This window comes from Podarcis bocagei (assembly GCF_964188305.1).
Source record: "Podarcis bocagei genome assembly, chromosome: 5".
Lineage (NCBI taxonomy): Eukaryota > Metazoa > Chordata > Lepidosauria > Squamata > Lacertidae > Podarcis > Podarcis bocagei.
The window spans coordinates 67561935-67578684 of record NC_138129.1 but is presented as its reverse complement, the minus strand read 5'-3'; the positions used below and the strand labels follow the sequence as shown (position 1 = coordinate 67578684).

The 16750-nt window shown below is 39.8% G+C and overlaps 1 protein-coding gene across 5 annotated transcripts in view; it reads left to right on the top strand.

The window, feature by feature from the left end:
- Positions 1-16750, top strand: part of LRRIQ3 (leucine rich repeats and IQ motif containing 3) — a 47194-nt gene that overhangs the window by 4392 nt on the left and 26052 nt on the right. For 2 of the 5 annotated variants that reach the window (XR_014008047.1, XM_081193784.1), the window contains exons 1-5: positions 66-187; positions 4550-4853; positions 5627-5950; positions 7983-8116; positions 15125-15278. Coding sequence is in view for 4 of the 5 variants with exons in the window: in XM_081193784.1 (XP_081049910.1) it covers positions 4587-4853; positions 5627-5950; positions 7983-8116; positions 15125-15278 (879 nt within the window). In the remaining variant the exon portion in view is untranslated. Of the gene's footprint in view, positions 1-65; positions 188-4549; positions 4854-5626; positions 5951-7982; positions 8117-15124; positions 15279-16750 lie in introns of those variants that run through there. The other 3 variants (XM_081193781.1, XM_081193782.1, XM_081193783.1) reach the window with 2 other exon arrangements.

Sequence of the window (16750 nt, the reverse complement as noted above, 5' to 3'; positions counted from 1 at the left end):
GAAGGTGACAGTTGGGTGCTGAAGGGAGAAGCAGGCAGGTGGGAAGAAGAAGCCAAGCAAGAGGCTTGGTCTGAGGAACAGGGCAGGACAGCACATCTGGAACCCCATACGGGCTTGGTACAGGTGTAATACAGTGTGATGGTTTGATGCAAGTTGGTGTCATAGTCTGCCGTTACATCCAAGCTAGGTGTGGAAATCGCATTTCAGATTCATTACCATTCTGGTCTGTAGCCGAGTGCAACCCATAGTCTGCTAGTTCTGATGTAACAATGAACTATGGTTTGCATGGAAGTTGAAGTAGCTAATTGGCCAGATGGAGAAAAGAGATTCTGGAATGCTTTCAGTGGGGAGATTCTCCCGGCACATATTTTGATGTCATTTTGGTGCCAGGCAAATACTTCTTTATTTTACTTTATCAGGCCTCTTAATTTGATTTGATCTGTTGGCTGGTGTACTTTATGTTTAGGGTATGTTTTTAGTTTGTAATGTTGTGTTTTCAAATTTTGTAAGCTGGCCTGGGAATTGAATGAAAAAAGTGTGAGGTGTGGATTTGTGTGCTAAATAAATAAAACTGAGAGGGAGAAGAATAGGGGAGCATGTGATCATGAGGCTTGCAGTGCCCAAGCCTGGCTTGATGTTGTACATGATCCAGATCAATGCTTTTCCTTATCCAAATTTCCAAAAGATTGTTCCTTATGCTAAGAACTGTACTTCTGTGCGACTGTGCACATGATCGTAATATTAATGCAATGTCACATCTTCTTACCTCCCTTCCGTGGGTAACTGCCTATTGCCCTCTGGCAAGAGAGACCCACAGGACACTCAGAAAGGCTCTCACTCATCCACTAGCTTGACTAAGAAAAGAAAGAGGTGGCATTCTCCTGGCGCTTCTTCCTCAAACCCTTTGTGCTTTTGAGATCACAGAAGGTAGATGTGGGATCCCCCCCCCCCCGCCATTACAGGACTAGAAACAGGGAAGAAAAAAGCATGCCATGAAAAGCTTCCTGAAGGGGAAAAGCAGTGAGCATTTCCACGGTTCCTTATGCTCATTCTTGGGCATGTCTCTTCCCCAAGCCCTCTGCTTATCAAAGATAGGAATGAAGTTAGTACCAAGAGGGGCAGAGGCTTGGCTAGGAAGCCAAGCTGATATTTATAGACTCTTGCAATTGCTTCTTGCAATTTTCTTATGCAGTTTTACCCTGGGCTTTGACACTTGAGATATATGTTTTAGGACCTACCCTATTCTGTAATTTGTTTTAATTTATTTTATTGTTGTATTTTAAAAAAAGATGGTAATATGCCCTGGTGAAGGGTAGAAAATAATTCTAACTAATAATGACAATATTACTAGTAATAATATTCTACTTTTAACAGCAACAACACCCCTCCCTCCCCAAAAGCCAGGAATCGCAACTTACCACCATGTGTGTGTGTGAAGTTCTGTTCAGTGACAGTGAAATAGTGATTCCATAGGTGAGGGATAGCAGCTAAGGGTGACAGTTTTATTATTATTTTCTTGCACCTCTTAAATACATCGTTTGCTTATTTAAAGACTTATACTCTTCTTGCTTTAAGCAATCATTATGCAACACAATGGCAAACGAGATTATACTTGTCTTAGCGATGGGGTAACAAAGAGGAAACATGATGCTGAACGCAGGAGAAATAGCCCCCTCTGGGAGGTATGGGACTTCGCATACAGGCCACACAGAATATGGCTCTTGGTGATGAGGGAATCCCTGATGGGCTGGAAAAACTAATGGTTCAGTGGCAAGTCTGTAAAGGAAGAAGTGGTTTAAATCTAGAATTTAAAGGTCCGCAGGAGTCATCTCTATTGCTACTGATAAATCATCACATTTATTTGCATGCTCTTTTTCCAAATAATTTCAAAGCAGCTTACAAGAACAGTCAACAAATCAAAACAAACACAGCCATAAATATATAAACTACATTCCATAAACACAGTATTTCATATCCACATTTGCAAGTTAACAAAAGCATCCATATTAACATTTCCCTGGACTTTGAAATGCATTCTAGGCCCCTTCAGTAGCAGAAGCAGCCTATGTCTTCAGAAGCTATGCCGTCCCAGGCTGAGTGGAAATGGGTCAGGCAGAAAACAGGGATCAGGTCTTTTCAGGGTTCACAGTGGTGAAGAAGGCCACTCACCGTAAACAGCAGCAGTGTTGAGTTGCCTGGAGGCGACTGCTTCCTCTGTCCATCTAGGAAAAGTGACAGGTGGCTTTAAAAGAGGACTACACAAATTCATGGAGGGTAAGGTTTTCAACAGCTACTAGCCATGATGGCTATGTTCTGCCTTCCGTGTTGAAAGCAGTGTGCTTCTGAACACCCCTTGCTGGAAACCACAAGATGGGACAGGCTTCTCATAGGCATTTAGGTCGCCACTGAGAGAACAAGATGCTGTACTAAATGGACCACAGGCCTGATCTAGCAGGTTCTTCTTAGGTTGGCTCTTGAAAATGCTTTTTAAACCATTTCTTCCTTTACAGATTTGCCATTGGTCAGTTGGTTTGACTCCTTTCTAGCAAATCGGTTCCGTTATATTCTTTCTTTATTTTTATACAAATGGCCAAAGGGAAAATGAGCCATGAGCCACATTCTGCCTGGCTTGCTTGTTCTGCTAAACTGGCTTATATATTTTCATGTCTCCACAAGCATTTTCAGTACTAAGTGCTATGCGAGCATATGAGTTCATTTTATTTCATGCAAGTGGAATGTCCTTGCAGGGATGTGTTGGCAATCTTGATATTCGCCGAGATCTTCTTGATGTATAAATGTGTGTGGAGATCTCTTTCTATATCATTGCTCGTTTTATAATGTTGTGGCTCCTGTCAGATACTTTTGCTCTATTCTTTCTTTTTAATTTTAAGAGATGGATCAAATCTAGTCTTCGGTGGATTATAAAAGTACAAAGTGCAAATGAAAGGAAATGAAGCAGTCGTGCCCTCTGATATGGTCTCACCATGCACAAATCCTGCAATAAAAGAAGTATTAAAAATAAGGCAGAAGCCTCTGTATGAAATCACACAAAAAGTACATGAAACCCTGGTTTTGGTCCTAACAAAAAGACTACTTTATCCATCCCTTAAAATAAGGGCAGAAATTAAAGGTGCTGATGGTCTCCTTACTTAAAAAATAAAAGTAATATATTTCTGAAATTTCTTCACTAATCCAGTAAATATTAATTTGACATCTCTTTAAACCATGACAAAGCAGACTTATATGAGGTGCGTCTCTAAAAATTAATTTAAAATATAGCCTCATTTAATTTATCTCTTGCTCAGTTAAGGCTGAAGAAATCATAAATTAGTTTTCTGGCAGATCTCCAGTGACCTCAGTGGAATTTTGCCGGCACAAATATAGGTTGGATTATGGGGTAAAGGTATCTTTTTTTCATTCCTTAGCCAGTTCAGTCATGGTGCTCATTGTACAAGATAGTTTTTTAAAAGTATTTTTTTATTACTATTTTCAACATACATACTAAAAGCAGCTAAATTTCAATCTATAGTGTAGCTTATTTCCCCCAGCTTTCCCCAGATCAGGGATTTGATCAACTCCAATCCCAGTAGAAAATTCAGGCTGCCTTCTACTGAACTTGCGGCTCTGTTACATACTCATTTACCTTTTAATGCATGCTGGGAGTATTCTATGAAGAAAACGGAATAGCCATCTTGAGCTTTAAGAAGCTGCTAGTTCAGTGTAGATATTGCAGGTTTTCTAGCATTGGCCAAAGTTATGCTGCAGGAAATGGCTGATATCCCTGAGTAGCAGCCGAGTTGGAGGAAGGACGTACTTTTAGAGTCAGGTGAGGGAGCAGCATTGGAGACAAGGGGACATGTCATGTTGATCAAGCAGTTTTCACTGATAAGCCACATCATAAACAAATCACATTAGTAGTGCATACCTGTATGTTGCCTCCAATTCCACTTTACTCTTTCTTTCTCAATATATGTTTATGTATGTGTACATCTCTGTATGTGTGTGTGCATGTATACACACACACACACACACACACACACACACACACTTATCCTATACTTGGAGATTCAGGTAAACATCATAACAATAAATGATATATGTTTAAATGACACTTTCATTGAGCAAACAAAAGATCTTGTTGATGACTAGCCCCTAATTGTTTTTTCTGAATATAAAGGTCTTACACTGTTTCTAGAAAACACTTTGACCTAGAGTACAATTCATTGTGTTTGCCTGTATGCTTTCCAGCTTATAGGTACACTGTTTTTGTTTTCATTACATTATCCATTTTTATTGACATAGTTCCTTAGTGTTTTCTGTTATTGTGATAACATGGAAAAAACAGCAGAATTTTGCACTTGCTTACATGTTTTCAAATAGTCTGTTAGATTTCTTTCTTCCCGCCTGCCTTCCCTGTCGCTGCTAGTTCTTTAATAGAGCAGGGAGTGTTGTCACAACCAGCTGGATATTTCCTTAGGGTACTTGAAGTTTTTCTTTTGAAAGTTGAATAAATGTAACCTACTGTGTAATCTCTCCCCCTCCCCCTTAGATATCTCATGGATAAACTGTAAAAGAGATCAACAACCATGGAGGAGGAGGAATTTGCAAAATACCTTGTCTCTGCTTCTAAAAATCTGCTACTCCAATATGGGCAAACTGCAGATCAAAAAGATGCAAAGAAGCTGCGAAATCTCGTTATGGTCAGGATACACACTCAGTATTTATGCAATCTAAAAGAGATGCAGTACTGCGTTTCACTTAAAATATGTGATTTGTCTGGAAATTTCATTGTGAATATTGATGCACTTGAGTCTTGCACTAGTTTAATTAAACTGGATCTTCATAACAACCAGGTGAGCAATTTTTAAAAAATTAACATACAAAGTATGGTTTGGGGAAACTAGACAGTTTTTGTATTTGTTCCTGTAGGTTCTTGATGCAGGCTTAATTTATGCTGCAAGAGCTTCCACCGTTTACTATTTTTGATTCTAACAATAGAGAGTGTTTGTTTGTCTGTGAGAGGTGGGGCTGGAGAGAGAGCTAGACCCCGCGTCCTCTGTTTCTTCCGGTCATTATTGCAATAGAAATGTGGCCTTTTCAACATTGCCAAAACTGTATTTCTCACGATACCTAATGTATGAAATTAGCTGTCTGAAGAACTATAAGTTGTATTCTGAAATATTGATATTAAGAGCCCAAAATGATGTCAGCATTTTCATGATGGTGGGAGTTGGGTGGGAAAAGTATTCTAGTTTCCACTTTGAGTGTTTGCTTATTTTCCACAACATTCCCCCCCCCCCCCGAAGGCTGGAATTTTACCTTTTACTTTTGAAGCACTCAGTTGAGATTCTCATGTTCACTTGCTCCAAAGGATACTGTGTTGCTCCCTCCTATTGAAGTGAATGGGGGAATCCCAGTCACACATCATAGTACACATGCATCTCGGGACTGGGAGTGTTGTCTTTGATATATAAATAAAAATATGCAGATGATCATTGACTGGGCTTACTCTCTTCCTTGGCTGAGGAAGCAATTTTGGTTTGACAGGTTACTTACACTACATTTCCCACAATATATTTACCTTTTTTCTCCTTTCTTTCAAAATTGTGTTTCAATACTGTTTCAGATAGAAGAGCTTCCGGGCCCAATGTTTTGGGTAAACATGGCAGGACTGCAACTTCTGTATCTTCATAATAATAGCATTTCAGCACTGGAAGATGTGCATTCGTTATCTTTCTGCCCTAATCTGATCGCTCTCACCTTGTTCAACACTCCCCTGTGCCTGAAAATCGCATATAGGCATATTGTTGTTAACAGCATCTTTTCACTCAAGGCACTGGACTACTATGTTATTTCTGATGAGGAAATAATAGAAGACTGGAGGCTTCCTGAAAAATATAAACCCTTTACACCTAGCTTTTATATTGATTTTTGCCCTACTTCTGGAAAGGTAAGTTATCTAGTTGTTGTTTGTTTTAAGGCATGCCTTCATAGGAATAGTAAGCTTCAAGTATGTCATCATAATCTGTAGCCATTAGCTGAAATCCAGCAAGCACAATGGGGCATTCCAAGTTCTTTGCCTGCCAGGAACCCTGTGTGCAAGTATTCATTATTGTGGCAAATCATCATGGCTTGCAGTTACAATTATTGTTCATCAGATAATCCTACAAATAATGAATGTTTTCATAAATTTAAAGAATCTGAATTTTTATCTGTTTTGAATTAACAGAAACATTTAGAGATGGAAGAAACAATGGTTTCACAGGTGCTAGGAGTAGAATTCATGTCTTTGTTTAGTTACACAATTTTGATTCTTTCCTTGGCTCAGCGAAATGTTCCAAATGTAAAAACATTGCCTTCCTTCATTGAAGCCAACATTGAAAATATGCCTACAAAATGTGACTAGGCTGCATTTTTCTTTTTACTAGCCTGCTAAGATGCTAGTAGCATGTGCCTCGGTGCTGGCTTCAAAAGAGCCCCCTCTTTAACAGCTGGCATGGAAATACATGAAGTTAGCTTCGTTTCAGACTAGCAAAAATGAAATGCCTTCTGCAAAACAGGCTGGCGGGGAAGGGACAGAGATAAGAGAATTGTCTTCCCTTCCTCTGTAGCCAGAATAGAAACAAATCCAACTGTTGGAGGAGGAATGATGTATGGAATTCCTAGTCGCCTGTGGATACCAGGCAAGTTGTTAAATGCAAGGCTGGCTGAAACCACTTAGTTTACAAAACAAATATGCTTGGACTGATGCGCTTTTAATGGTAAGATCTTCTTCTAGGACCCCTTTCAGGGTCCTTTGGTCCTCGTAAATCAGACCCGGTTCACATGGCACAGTAAGAGACCTGAGTGAGAGAACTGATAGAAATGGAAAATATTAAACTGGGGCCCAGAACAGCATCCCTACAGGGGATTGGACTAGACCAGGCATCCCCAGACTCGGCCCTCCAGATGTTTTGGGACTACAACTCCCATCATCCCTAGCTAACAGGACCAGTGGTCAGGGATGATGGGAATTGTAGTCCCAAAACAGCAGGCGGGCCGAGTTTTGGGATGCCTGGACTAGATGACTCCAACTCCACAATTCTATGATTCTACTGTAACATTGAGAAGCTTTAGCTCTGACAGCACCTGTCACATGATTATACCTGCCCCCGGTCTGCTTTCCTGCTGGTGGGGGCAGCAATGTGATGTTTGTCCTCACTGGCTAACTACTAAATGTAAAGTGGTGATGTGGAGAACTCTCCAGAAAGGATGAATGCTATTTCTGTCTGATCCAATCATAGAGGGATTTATGATCTTTTGTGAGCTCAATTATCAAGCTTCAAATAAAGACAGTTCCTTATCAGGTATGAGATATAATATTTACTGGTGAAAACTAAGGGGGCAGTGTCAGTATTCTCAGCACGCAGTCAGAGGTAACTGGCCTCACTCCAGGCAATCGGCTGAGATACTTGTTGACCTTCCCGTCTGCGTCTCCCGGCAGGATACAGGCAAGGTCACAAATCAGCGATCCTCCTCAAACGTGAGAAGAACACACCCTCCTCCCTCCTCCCTGCATTCCCCCAGGGAGGGGAAAAGAGACAGACAGGAGTCTATTTACATGTTTTTATTCCTGTCATTTCAGCAGTACAGAGAATCGTGTCTGCACTCTCCAGACTCCAGCAGTAGAGTCACAACTCCACCCCTGTACTTCCAGTACAGGTCAGATGACACTCTGAGCTAACATCCGGTGCTCAGTACAGAGAATAGACTGCCCCTTTTTCCCAATAGTACAGTTCCAGACATCAACATCCTGTTTTGCATTCCAGCCACCTGCAGCTGGCTTTTGCATTGCTGCTTTTTTCTGACAGGCAGGTGTTGGCCAGTATGCCTGATCTATAACATAAAATTTAAAAAGTGCATGATTTGTTTATTTTTTGGGGGAAAATATGTTTTAATGTATGTTTACAGAAAATCTCATTATTTGTTGTTGTTGTTTGTAGGAAACTACATTTCAGGAAGAAATGGAAATGGTAAAAAAGATAATTTCCAAAATCAATTACATCCTATCTTTTCATTCGCCAGTCCTGATTATTCAGAAATGGATAAGAGGATATTTAATTAGAAAAGTATTGTGGTAAGTATATTTTTGCTTAGTTTTAATCAGGAGCTGTTTTCATGCAGGGCAGAGTAGCTAATTTAAGCTGACTTTTCAGCCATCTTACTGTACACAAATAAATATGTCTGCAATGCAACACAGCAGACATTACAAGCTTTCTTGAAATGGATGTTTGAGCATAGTTATATGTTGGGACAGTTTAATTTTAAAAACGTTGTACATAGGGAAACTGTTCAGCAGATGGCTCATAACTGAAGAGGCAGAGTTGCTGCTTCCTTGATCTGTCAAGTGGTTTTTGAGTCATGCATTATTTCAGTAATTTGGGGAGCAAGTGTGTGCAATCGACTTCTCATTAAAAGACCCATGGCAAAGCATACACTAATTTAATAGTTTTTGGACTATTGCATCCAGTATATCTGAAGGTTATGCCATAAAAAAAATGCACTGCCACTCTGATTCTAAACATTTGCAGCAGTCTTCTTGCTACAACACAGAAGTAATGTCTTCTTGCTGGTGCACCGATATAGTTTGTGACATTGAGCTGGGAAAGCATTTGGTATATATGACAGCATTCTAACCCCTTTTTGTATTAATATATTTGGCTTCTGGTCTGAACACTGGACCTTTCATTGTATAAACTGATCTTTGTTTTGCAGGCGGGAAAGACATATTGTACAGAGTTCTTGGCTGTAAGTGTGTGTAGGGATAAAAAATGAGTTTATATTTATACAGAGCTTCCTATGTGATGCTGAGCCTTGAGCATAGCAGGTACTCTGTTTTCTACATAGGCCGAAGTTCCAATTATATCTTGTAAGTTCTTATAAATTCTGGCTCCTAGTTGTGATAGTCATACTGACTCTGGAGCTGGAATCTATGGAAACTCACAACGTAATTTTTAGTAATTTTTCAAGTCATAACAACAACAACAACAATAAACTTTTATTTGTATCTCGCCCTCCCCGGCCAAGACTGGGCTCAGGGCGGCTAACATCAAATATATAACATTGGTATAAAATCAAACAATAATTAAATTACCTCCTAAAAACAAGTCAGGAGCAAATTAAAATCTAATTAGATGGCTTTCCGCAGGATTAGGGTTGGGAACAGTAAATGTTCATCAGGCCCAACTATTTACGCTGTTCTTATACGGGCCTGTGAGAAGTAGATATTCTAGAAACTTAAGTTTCTGTTCATTAGTTTCTATTTCATTAGTTTCTATTTGGCCACTATATTATTTGGAACTGTGTGGATAGAAGCAGGCTATAGGTAATCTAAAACAGTTTGTGCCTTCTGTTTTTTTTAACTTTGTGGTGTTGCAAAAGCAGCAGAAACTCCTGACTCTTTATTCCCCTTGAATGAAAAAAATATATGTTATTGAACCTTAAATATTTGCACAGTATTTGATAACTTAACACGCCATTGCCTTCACAGTCTTCCATAATAGCTTAAATGATGTCACTGAACGTTGTAAGAATATCATACATTATTGCAAACACTTGGATTGTGTGACAATTTTGGAATATGAAAAGCTTTTGAAAAAATGTTTCTCCCATCATGGAGGGTTTATTTCATCTAATTATCACAAGCTTGTAGTGGTTCCCAGTTTTATAACCTCTAATTATTAAAAAAATACGCTGTCATTCAGATGTGTGCATGAAAGTGATATTCGGTGTGAGGAAACATATATAGGACATTGCAAAACAGATTATAAATACATAGCAAGGCATCAAAGGCAAATAAATATAGAATTAATCAACAGTGGCACTCTATAGCTAAAGCATAGATTAACATATGCACAGAAACAATTGATCATTTAGACAAATTTGTCAGAGCTGAATAGCTGCACTCTATAATATTCCAGAAATAAGTGTCACTGGCATTAACTTTTTTCCTTTTATGTAGTCTACACACAGAATTTTAAGGAACCTATTAGGTGTTGTAATATTGCAGTATGGAGCGCATTGCAGCTCCCCCCCCCCCCATCACAGGCTGTTCTGCAGGGTCCCCCAATACTTTGTAAAAGATTTTAGGGTCACAGGTAGATGGAAGAATGGGCAGAATTTGCGTCCCCTTCTCTTACATCAACTGATGCCTCCACTGGGTCAACAGCTAGTGGAATAACAGCAATAGATTTCACTTTAAAATTTCACATTTTGAACATGTGTAAGCTGCAGCAATGCATACTGTAAAAGCTTATATAGTGGTACCTCGGCTTATGAACTTAATCCGTTCCAGAAGTCCATTCTTAAACCGAAGTTGTTCTTAAACCGAGGCGCACTTTCCCTAATGAGGCCTCCCGCTGCCGGTGCCCTTCCACCATTCAGATTCCGTTCAGTAAAGTTCTCAAACTGGGACACTACTTCCGGTTTTGCGGAGTTTGTAAACCAAATCATTCTTAAACAGGACTGTTCTTAAACCAAGGTACCACTGTACTGCTAGTGTATAGTGACGGATAGGAAAAGTTAACACCCCACACTGCAAGTTTTTGTTACAGGTTGCATTTGTTCTTATTCTCAAATTTTGCTCCTTAATAACAGCTGGAAAACAATTGCCGTTTGGTTTTCCCTGTTGCTGTTGTAGACGTTGTGCCGACGCTGTGAACTAGCAGAGTTCTAGTGGCTACATTTTCTTTGAAATGAACACTTTTCACAGGGTGGCAAATTCTCTTGATTTCTAGGGAGACAAAGAATATTCTTTAAAATCTGTGATGGTGTGGACTGTAACTAACTTAACTGTTCAAGGTGGCTGAGGAATTTCTCCCCTCAAATATGACTGTGTTTAATCTCTTTATAACACACACACACTACTGTGCACTTGCAATCTTTTCACATAATGTTTCAATCAAGGAATTTAAGAATTGATGCTACCTTATTAAATCCAATATTCTGTGAGCATAGTTGCCAAATTGCACAAACATGTCCAGGGAAGAAAGTAGCAAAATACTAGCATAACTGGAGCTGAGGACACCTTTGTGCGTGTGCTTGCCATGACAAGACTTAGGTTCTTAATATGCTTGGTGTTCTCCATTGTATGTGCAAACACACACCCCAAACTTCTGCAGGAAGTGAAACTTTAAAAAGTATTATGCTACCTGGAGTGGCTGCAGCAGAAGCGCATTAGTATACATGATGAGGAACAATATGCATAGTAAAAGTTCACGGACTTTGTTGCTGTAAATGCACCTGCCTAAGTGATGTGAATGACTAACGGAGATATTTCAGATGTTAAAAGTTTTCTTTGGTCTTTTCAGTGTGATATCTGCAAGAAAGTATATTCTCCAGGGTATTCTGCATTCATGTCGTGGGTGCACTACACCCCACACCAGATGATGTTAAATTCATGCTTAGCATCATAATTTCTAAGATGAAAAGCACTGACTTGTGCCTTTGTATTATTTGTACACAGATGGTGTTCTGTGAAGCATTCAGCAAGCAAGCAAACCACATCTGTCAAAACACTCTCCATCAATTCCAGCATCTTGTGCTGAGTAGCAATTGAAAGGTTGTCAGTTTAGATCAATGATTCTCATACCACGTTGGGTTGACTGGTCATTTGTATGGACTGAAAAGCCCAACTAGCTCAGGAGCTGCAGGTAGCTCATTTGAGCAGTTCAGGAGCCGTTTCTTGGCTGATCGAGGAAGTGAATGATGAAGTCCACTGTAAGGCTATTCTGTAGGAGCAGTCTCTTGAATCTCCTTTCCTCCCACTTTCAGTCACATGCAAGGACTGACGCATGCTGGATCTCCTCCCCAGAGGAGGAGGGGAAAGTAATGGTAGGACTATGATAATCCCTTGGGGCCTTTAAACTGGCCTGTAGGAGGAAGTGAAGAAGCAGTGGTAGTTGTGGAAGAGGACTGATTGGTTGGAAGAGAAAAACAGTAGAGCAAAGAAATGCTGTGATGGAGACAAAGTGAAATATGTCCTATTGTGGGACAGCACTGTTTAGCATTGTAGCATCTCTGTAGTTCTAAAGTTTTGTTTGTTTTTCTTCTTTGGAGACAGAGCACACCTGAGGTCCATGTATTTGTGCTATCTATCTACATATCTTGTTGCTTAAAGCAACACTGAATATTGACAGCCATCTTTGTTTTGATACACACAACCATTTGGCATGAAAAGTGAAAGCTACTTTAAAGATAATCTTGTCAAGCTGTTACTCTGATGAAGAGTGACAGACTCTGCATCATTTTGGCAGACAGGTCAAGTTTTCTTTGGGGAAGTGACAATTTTCCTTCTTTTTCAACTAATGAAAAGTCTACAAAATGCGTCTTCTGTGAGCCAAATATATTTTGAAGAGAGAGTGCACCGAATATGAAACATAAAATGCATGCCTTTACATATTGGCACCAGAGTATGCATCCACAGAAAACCTGTGTGCTGTTGAAAAGTTTAATAGAAATACAAACTTGAATGTCTTTCAACAGAGGATGCTAGGAAGATTTCAATGGCTTTGCAGGCATATACACCAAAAAAGTGTTTTAAGATCCAAGTAATAATTTCTTATAAGCTGCATCTTTTTGGCACATATGATAGTGGAATACTTATATAAACTCTACTAATTTGTGAAAACTAGCTTTTCAGGAATAGCAGTAGTTGCATTTGAGTCCATTGGAGCTTGGCTGCAGAGGACTCCTTAGAAGATGTATAGCTGTTAGATTATTATGACCCTGTCAGGGGTCTTCTCTAAGTAAAAGTTGCTGATACTACTCGCTAGCCCTTGGGCTAAGGTTAAATAAATAAGTGATGGGAAAGGACATTTGAAAATTGACTCTCAGTACACTGTGATATCCACCAGAATAAGTTCAGGCATCATCTCAAGTTACTCAATTCTATATCAACTAGCTAAGAATGAAGTTGAGAGCTATAATAAATAACAATACATAGTATTTAGAGTGTTCAAAACACTTCACACACTTTTCAGCAGCCCTGTAAATTGTTGTCCATATATTATTGTTCCCATATTGAAGGCTGGGGGAGAAGTGAATCTCAAAGGTTTGAACATTGATTTAACTGGCTAACATAAAAATGTAGAGTTTGGATTTGACGCAGGACTTATAAAAGTCATTTGCAAAAGAACTTGCATGTGTACTTGCTTTTTCAGAATTTTATGCACAAGCTTCTTAGTATTCTAGAAAGAAAATGCTAAGAAGGGGCTACAAAGACTTAATAATTTTTCAGGAAGAGATTAAGTCTTCTTAATGCCTAAACACATCATAGCATAGTTGCATTCTGCTAATAGATGTTCAGAGCATACACCTTACATATTTCTCCTTCATGCTTATGCATTTTACAGGTTATTAATAGCCTCTAGTATATAATACTAAAAAATGTCAGTTCCTCTCCAATGTCTTCAAAATAATTTCATTATTATGTTAATATGAAGCCCTCTGTGGATAATGTTTTGTCAATCTTTTTTAAAAGGGACTGTATGTTACATTATAAAAATTATATGCTTAACTCTTTCTAGTTGGTAAGTAATTACCATGACCAGCTCCATGAACTTTGAAGATCACTTTCAAATTGTTTCCCCTAAGATTTACCCCCATTTTTGTTTTAAAACCATGGAGTTGGAAGGGACCATAAGGGTCTTCTAGTCCAACCCCCTGCAATGCAGAAATCTTTTGCCCAGCACGGGGCTTAAACCCATGAACTTGAGATAGGGTTGCCATTTGTCCAGAATTTCCCAGACATAGAGGAGATTCAGTTGTCGGAAATAGTGCCCGGGCAGAAATCACTGAAATGTCTGGGGGAAAAGCTCAAGAACTTTGAGCAGAACTGAAAAAAGCTCAAGAACTCTGCCCCCCCCTCCCGGGAACCCTATTTTAGTTTAAGAGTCTCATGCTCCACCGATTGAGCTACCCCACAGGCACCAAGACTTCATAAATTTCTGAGTCACTCTGTAGCCTTCTCTGTCCGGAAAATACATGGCCATCTTTTCTCTCTCTGATAAAGTGAAACCAATCTGACTGGCAAAATGTCCAGCTTTGAGCTTGAGAAGCGATGTGTGTAGAGATATGTAGGGACCTTTCATTTTGATTGACATGTCCAGCGTTAATCACAGCGCATTATTTTCCCAGGGTACTCCAATCACAGTTAGAACTGATGTTTTCATTGTCACATATAATATGGTTAGGAGAGAATAGCAGCATTTTTTAAATTCAGTCTGCAATTCAGTGCACACTTTCTTGAGAATAAGACCCATTGAATTTAGTGAGACTGACGTTAGAGTAAACATGCATAAGACTGCACTCTTATTCTCTCTGATCATAGTAAAATGTGCTTTGCTGAGATATATTTGAAAATATACATCCCATTCCTTCTTTAAAACTGCATAGTGCAATCCATAGATCTTCAGGCATAATCATAATTGTAGTCTCCTCCTTCTTCATACCAGTAAATGCATGTTTCTAGAAGGTGACAGGCTCCATCTCCTTTCCTTTCACAAGCAAGTAGCATTCAGCTATCATAACTTGGTACAGCAGTATTTTGTGCTCTTGTGAGTCATGTGTACTCTCGTAGCCTGTTTCCTGATGGAGAAAACCCACATCAAATTTAAGCTAAGCTTGAATACAGTGATCCTTTCAGCTTTTCTTTAATCTTAGACAGCTAACTGTACTTTTCCTATTCTTTTTTCAGCACCTCTACAGGGCTTTATCAGATTGTTCACATATATCACATGTATCTGTGACAAGTTTCAGCAAATTCAGTAATATACATATAGTGACAGAGATTGCAACCCTATCCACACCTACCTGGGAGAAATCCCCATTAAAGATCGTGGGGGCATACTTCCAATACTGAGAGAATGAATGAGATCATGAAATTAAAATTAAGGAATTTGATCTCAGTGTTTTGTCAGTCACATTTTGATGCAACGTACACAGTTTATATGTCAACAACATGAATAATGCTTTGGAAAATACTTAAAAAGAATTAAGGCACAATAAGAGCTGTGTTTATCATCACTACCTTGCTTTGAGTTTTCACCTCCTTAAAATAAATTTGCCAAACCTTTGTTTCTTACAGCCTGGTTCCTATGCAAGATATTCTGCGATATAAACGTTACATGAGAGGTGGACTAAAGCTACCACCTTTAGGATCTGATAGGGATGTGAAGCAGACAGCTTTGACTAAGATTGAACAGCGTGCAGAGGTCAAAACGCATGCACCTGGAATCCTAGTAAGTGTGCTATTTATATATTAATTTGGAAGCTAGGGTTGTGCATCAGATTTTCCCGAGGCAAACTGGGCATATTCGGCAGGATTTAGGTGTTGCCTGAGTTAGGCTTAGATAGTTACGGATCACTGCAGGTCGGGTTGGGTGGCCCAGAGTGATCCAGGACTGTTAGGCACCAAGCAGAAAGGAGAGGCAGGCATCATGTTGGAAAACCCCATTGAAAGGCTGAGATATACCTGGCCAAAAACTGCATCGTCCCAGCCCAACAATGCCCAGCTTTCCCGCTTGCCTGATGCCCCTTGCCTGAAGCACCATCCTGCAGGATTATTGTGGAGGTATCAATCTTGCTGCTGCAGGAAACCACTTGCAAAGCAGCAGCCCACAGATTTGTACCCCCTTAGTTGTGAGTGGGGAGAAGGAGAGGCAATGCCTCCTTTCCTCGTGCTCCCTGCCTGCTGTATGTTTAATTGGGGTTTTAAACAATTAATTAAGCATTATCGTTCCCCCTGAACTAATTTGGAACCAGATCTAGGTTGGGCAGATGGTGCCCAGCTTGGCCTGATGTGGGTTGCCCTGACAGACACCCTTTTCCTTCTCCATCAGGGCCATGAGTTGCATACAGCTCTATCAAAAACTATAGGAGAGAATCTGCATTTTACATTTAGCAGCAAGAATCATTCTGTGGATCCAAGGAAAATCAGTAGAACCCTGGGAAATTTGTCCATATTTGATTATAAGGAATTTACACTTGTAAATTCTGTACACCTTGTACAGATCTATTAGAAATGTGCTCCGAATGACACATTTTGGGCAACATTGTATCTGGTATATGATGTTATATTTACCAGTACAGAAGTAAGGCAGTGGGAATCCTGGAAGATTCAAATTAAGTACAGTGGTACCTCTGGTTGCGAACGGGATCTGTTCCGGAATCCTGTTCGCAACATGAAAAGAACGCAACCCACAGCGGCGCATCTGCGCACGCTGGTTGCGATTCACCGCTTCTGCGCATGTGCGTGACATCATTTTGTGTGTCTGTGCGTGCGCGAGCAGCGAAACCTGGAAGTAACCCTTTCCAGTACTTCTGGGTCACTGCGGGACGTAACCTTAAAGAACGCAACATGACGCGGACGTAACATGAGGTATTACTGTACAAATTTCACCATGACAATGGGATCCCAGTAATAACCTCAGAAAGCAGTTTTGAAGAGTAACCAGTTTGACAGCATCTTCCCAATCCCACACTTCTGCACCATATACTGCTTGTGGGATTACCTTTCCCCCAAAAAATCTTAAGTGCAAGGGGTACCAAGTTACCACCTCAGAAGCGAGTAAAGGTAAATATGGCTATGATTACTTGTAGGGTTGAGAACCTTGTGGAATCCAAATGCCCTGACCAGGTATAGTTCTGATTGAACTGAATTCTCAGACACTTACAATTCTTAATCGGTTCTATATTTATACAGTCTATTTCC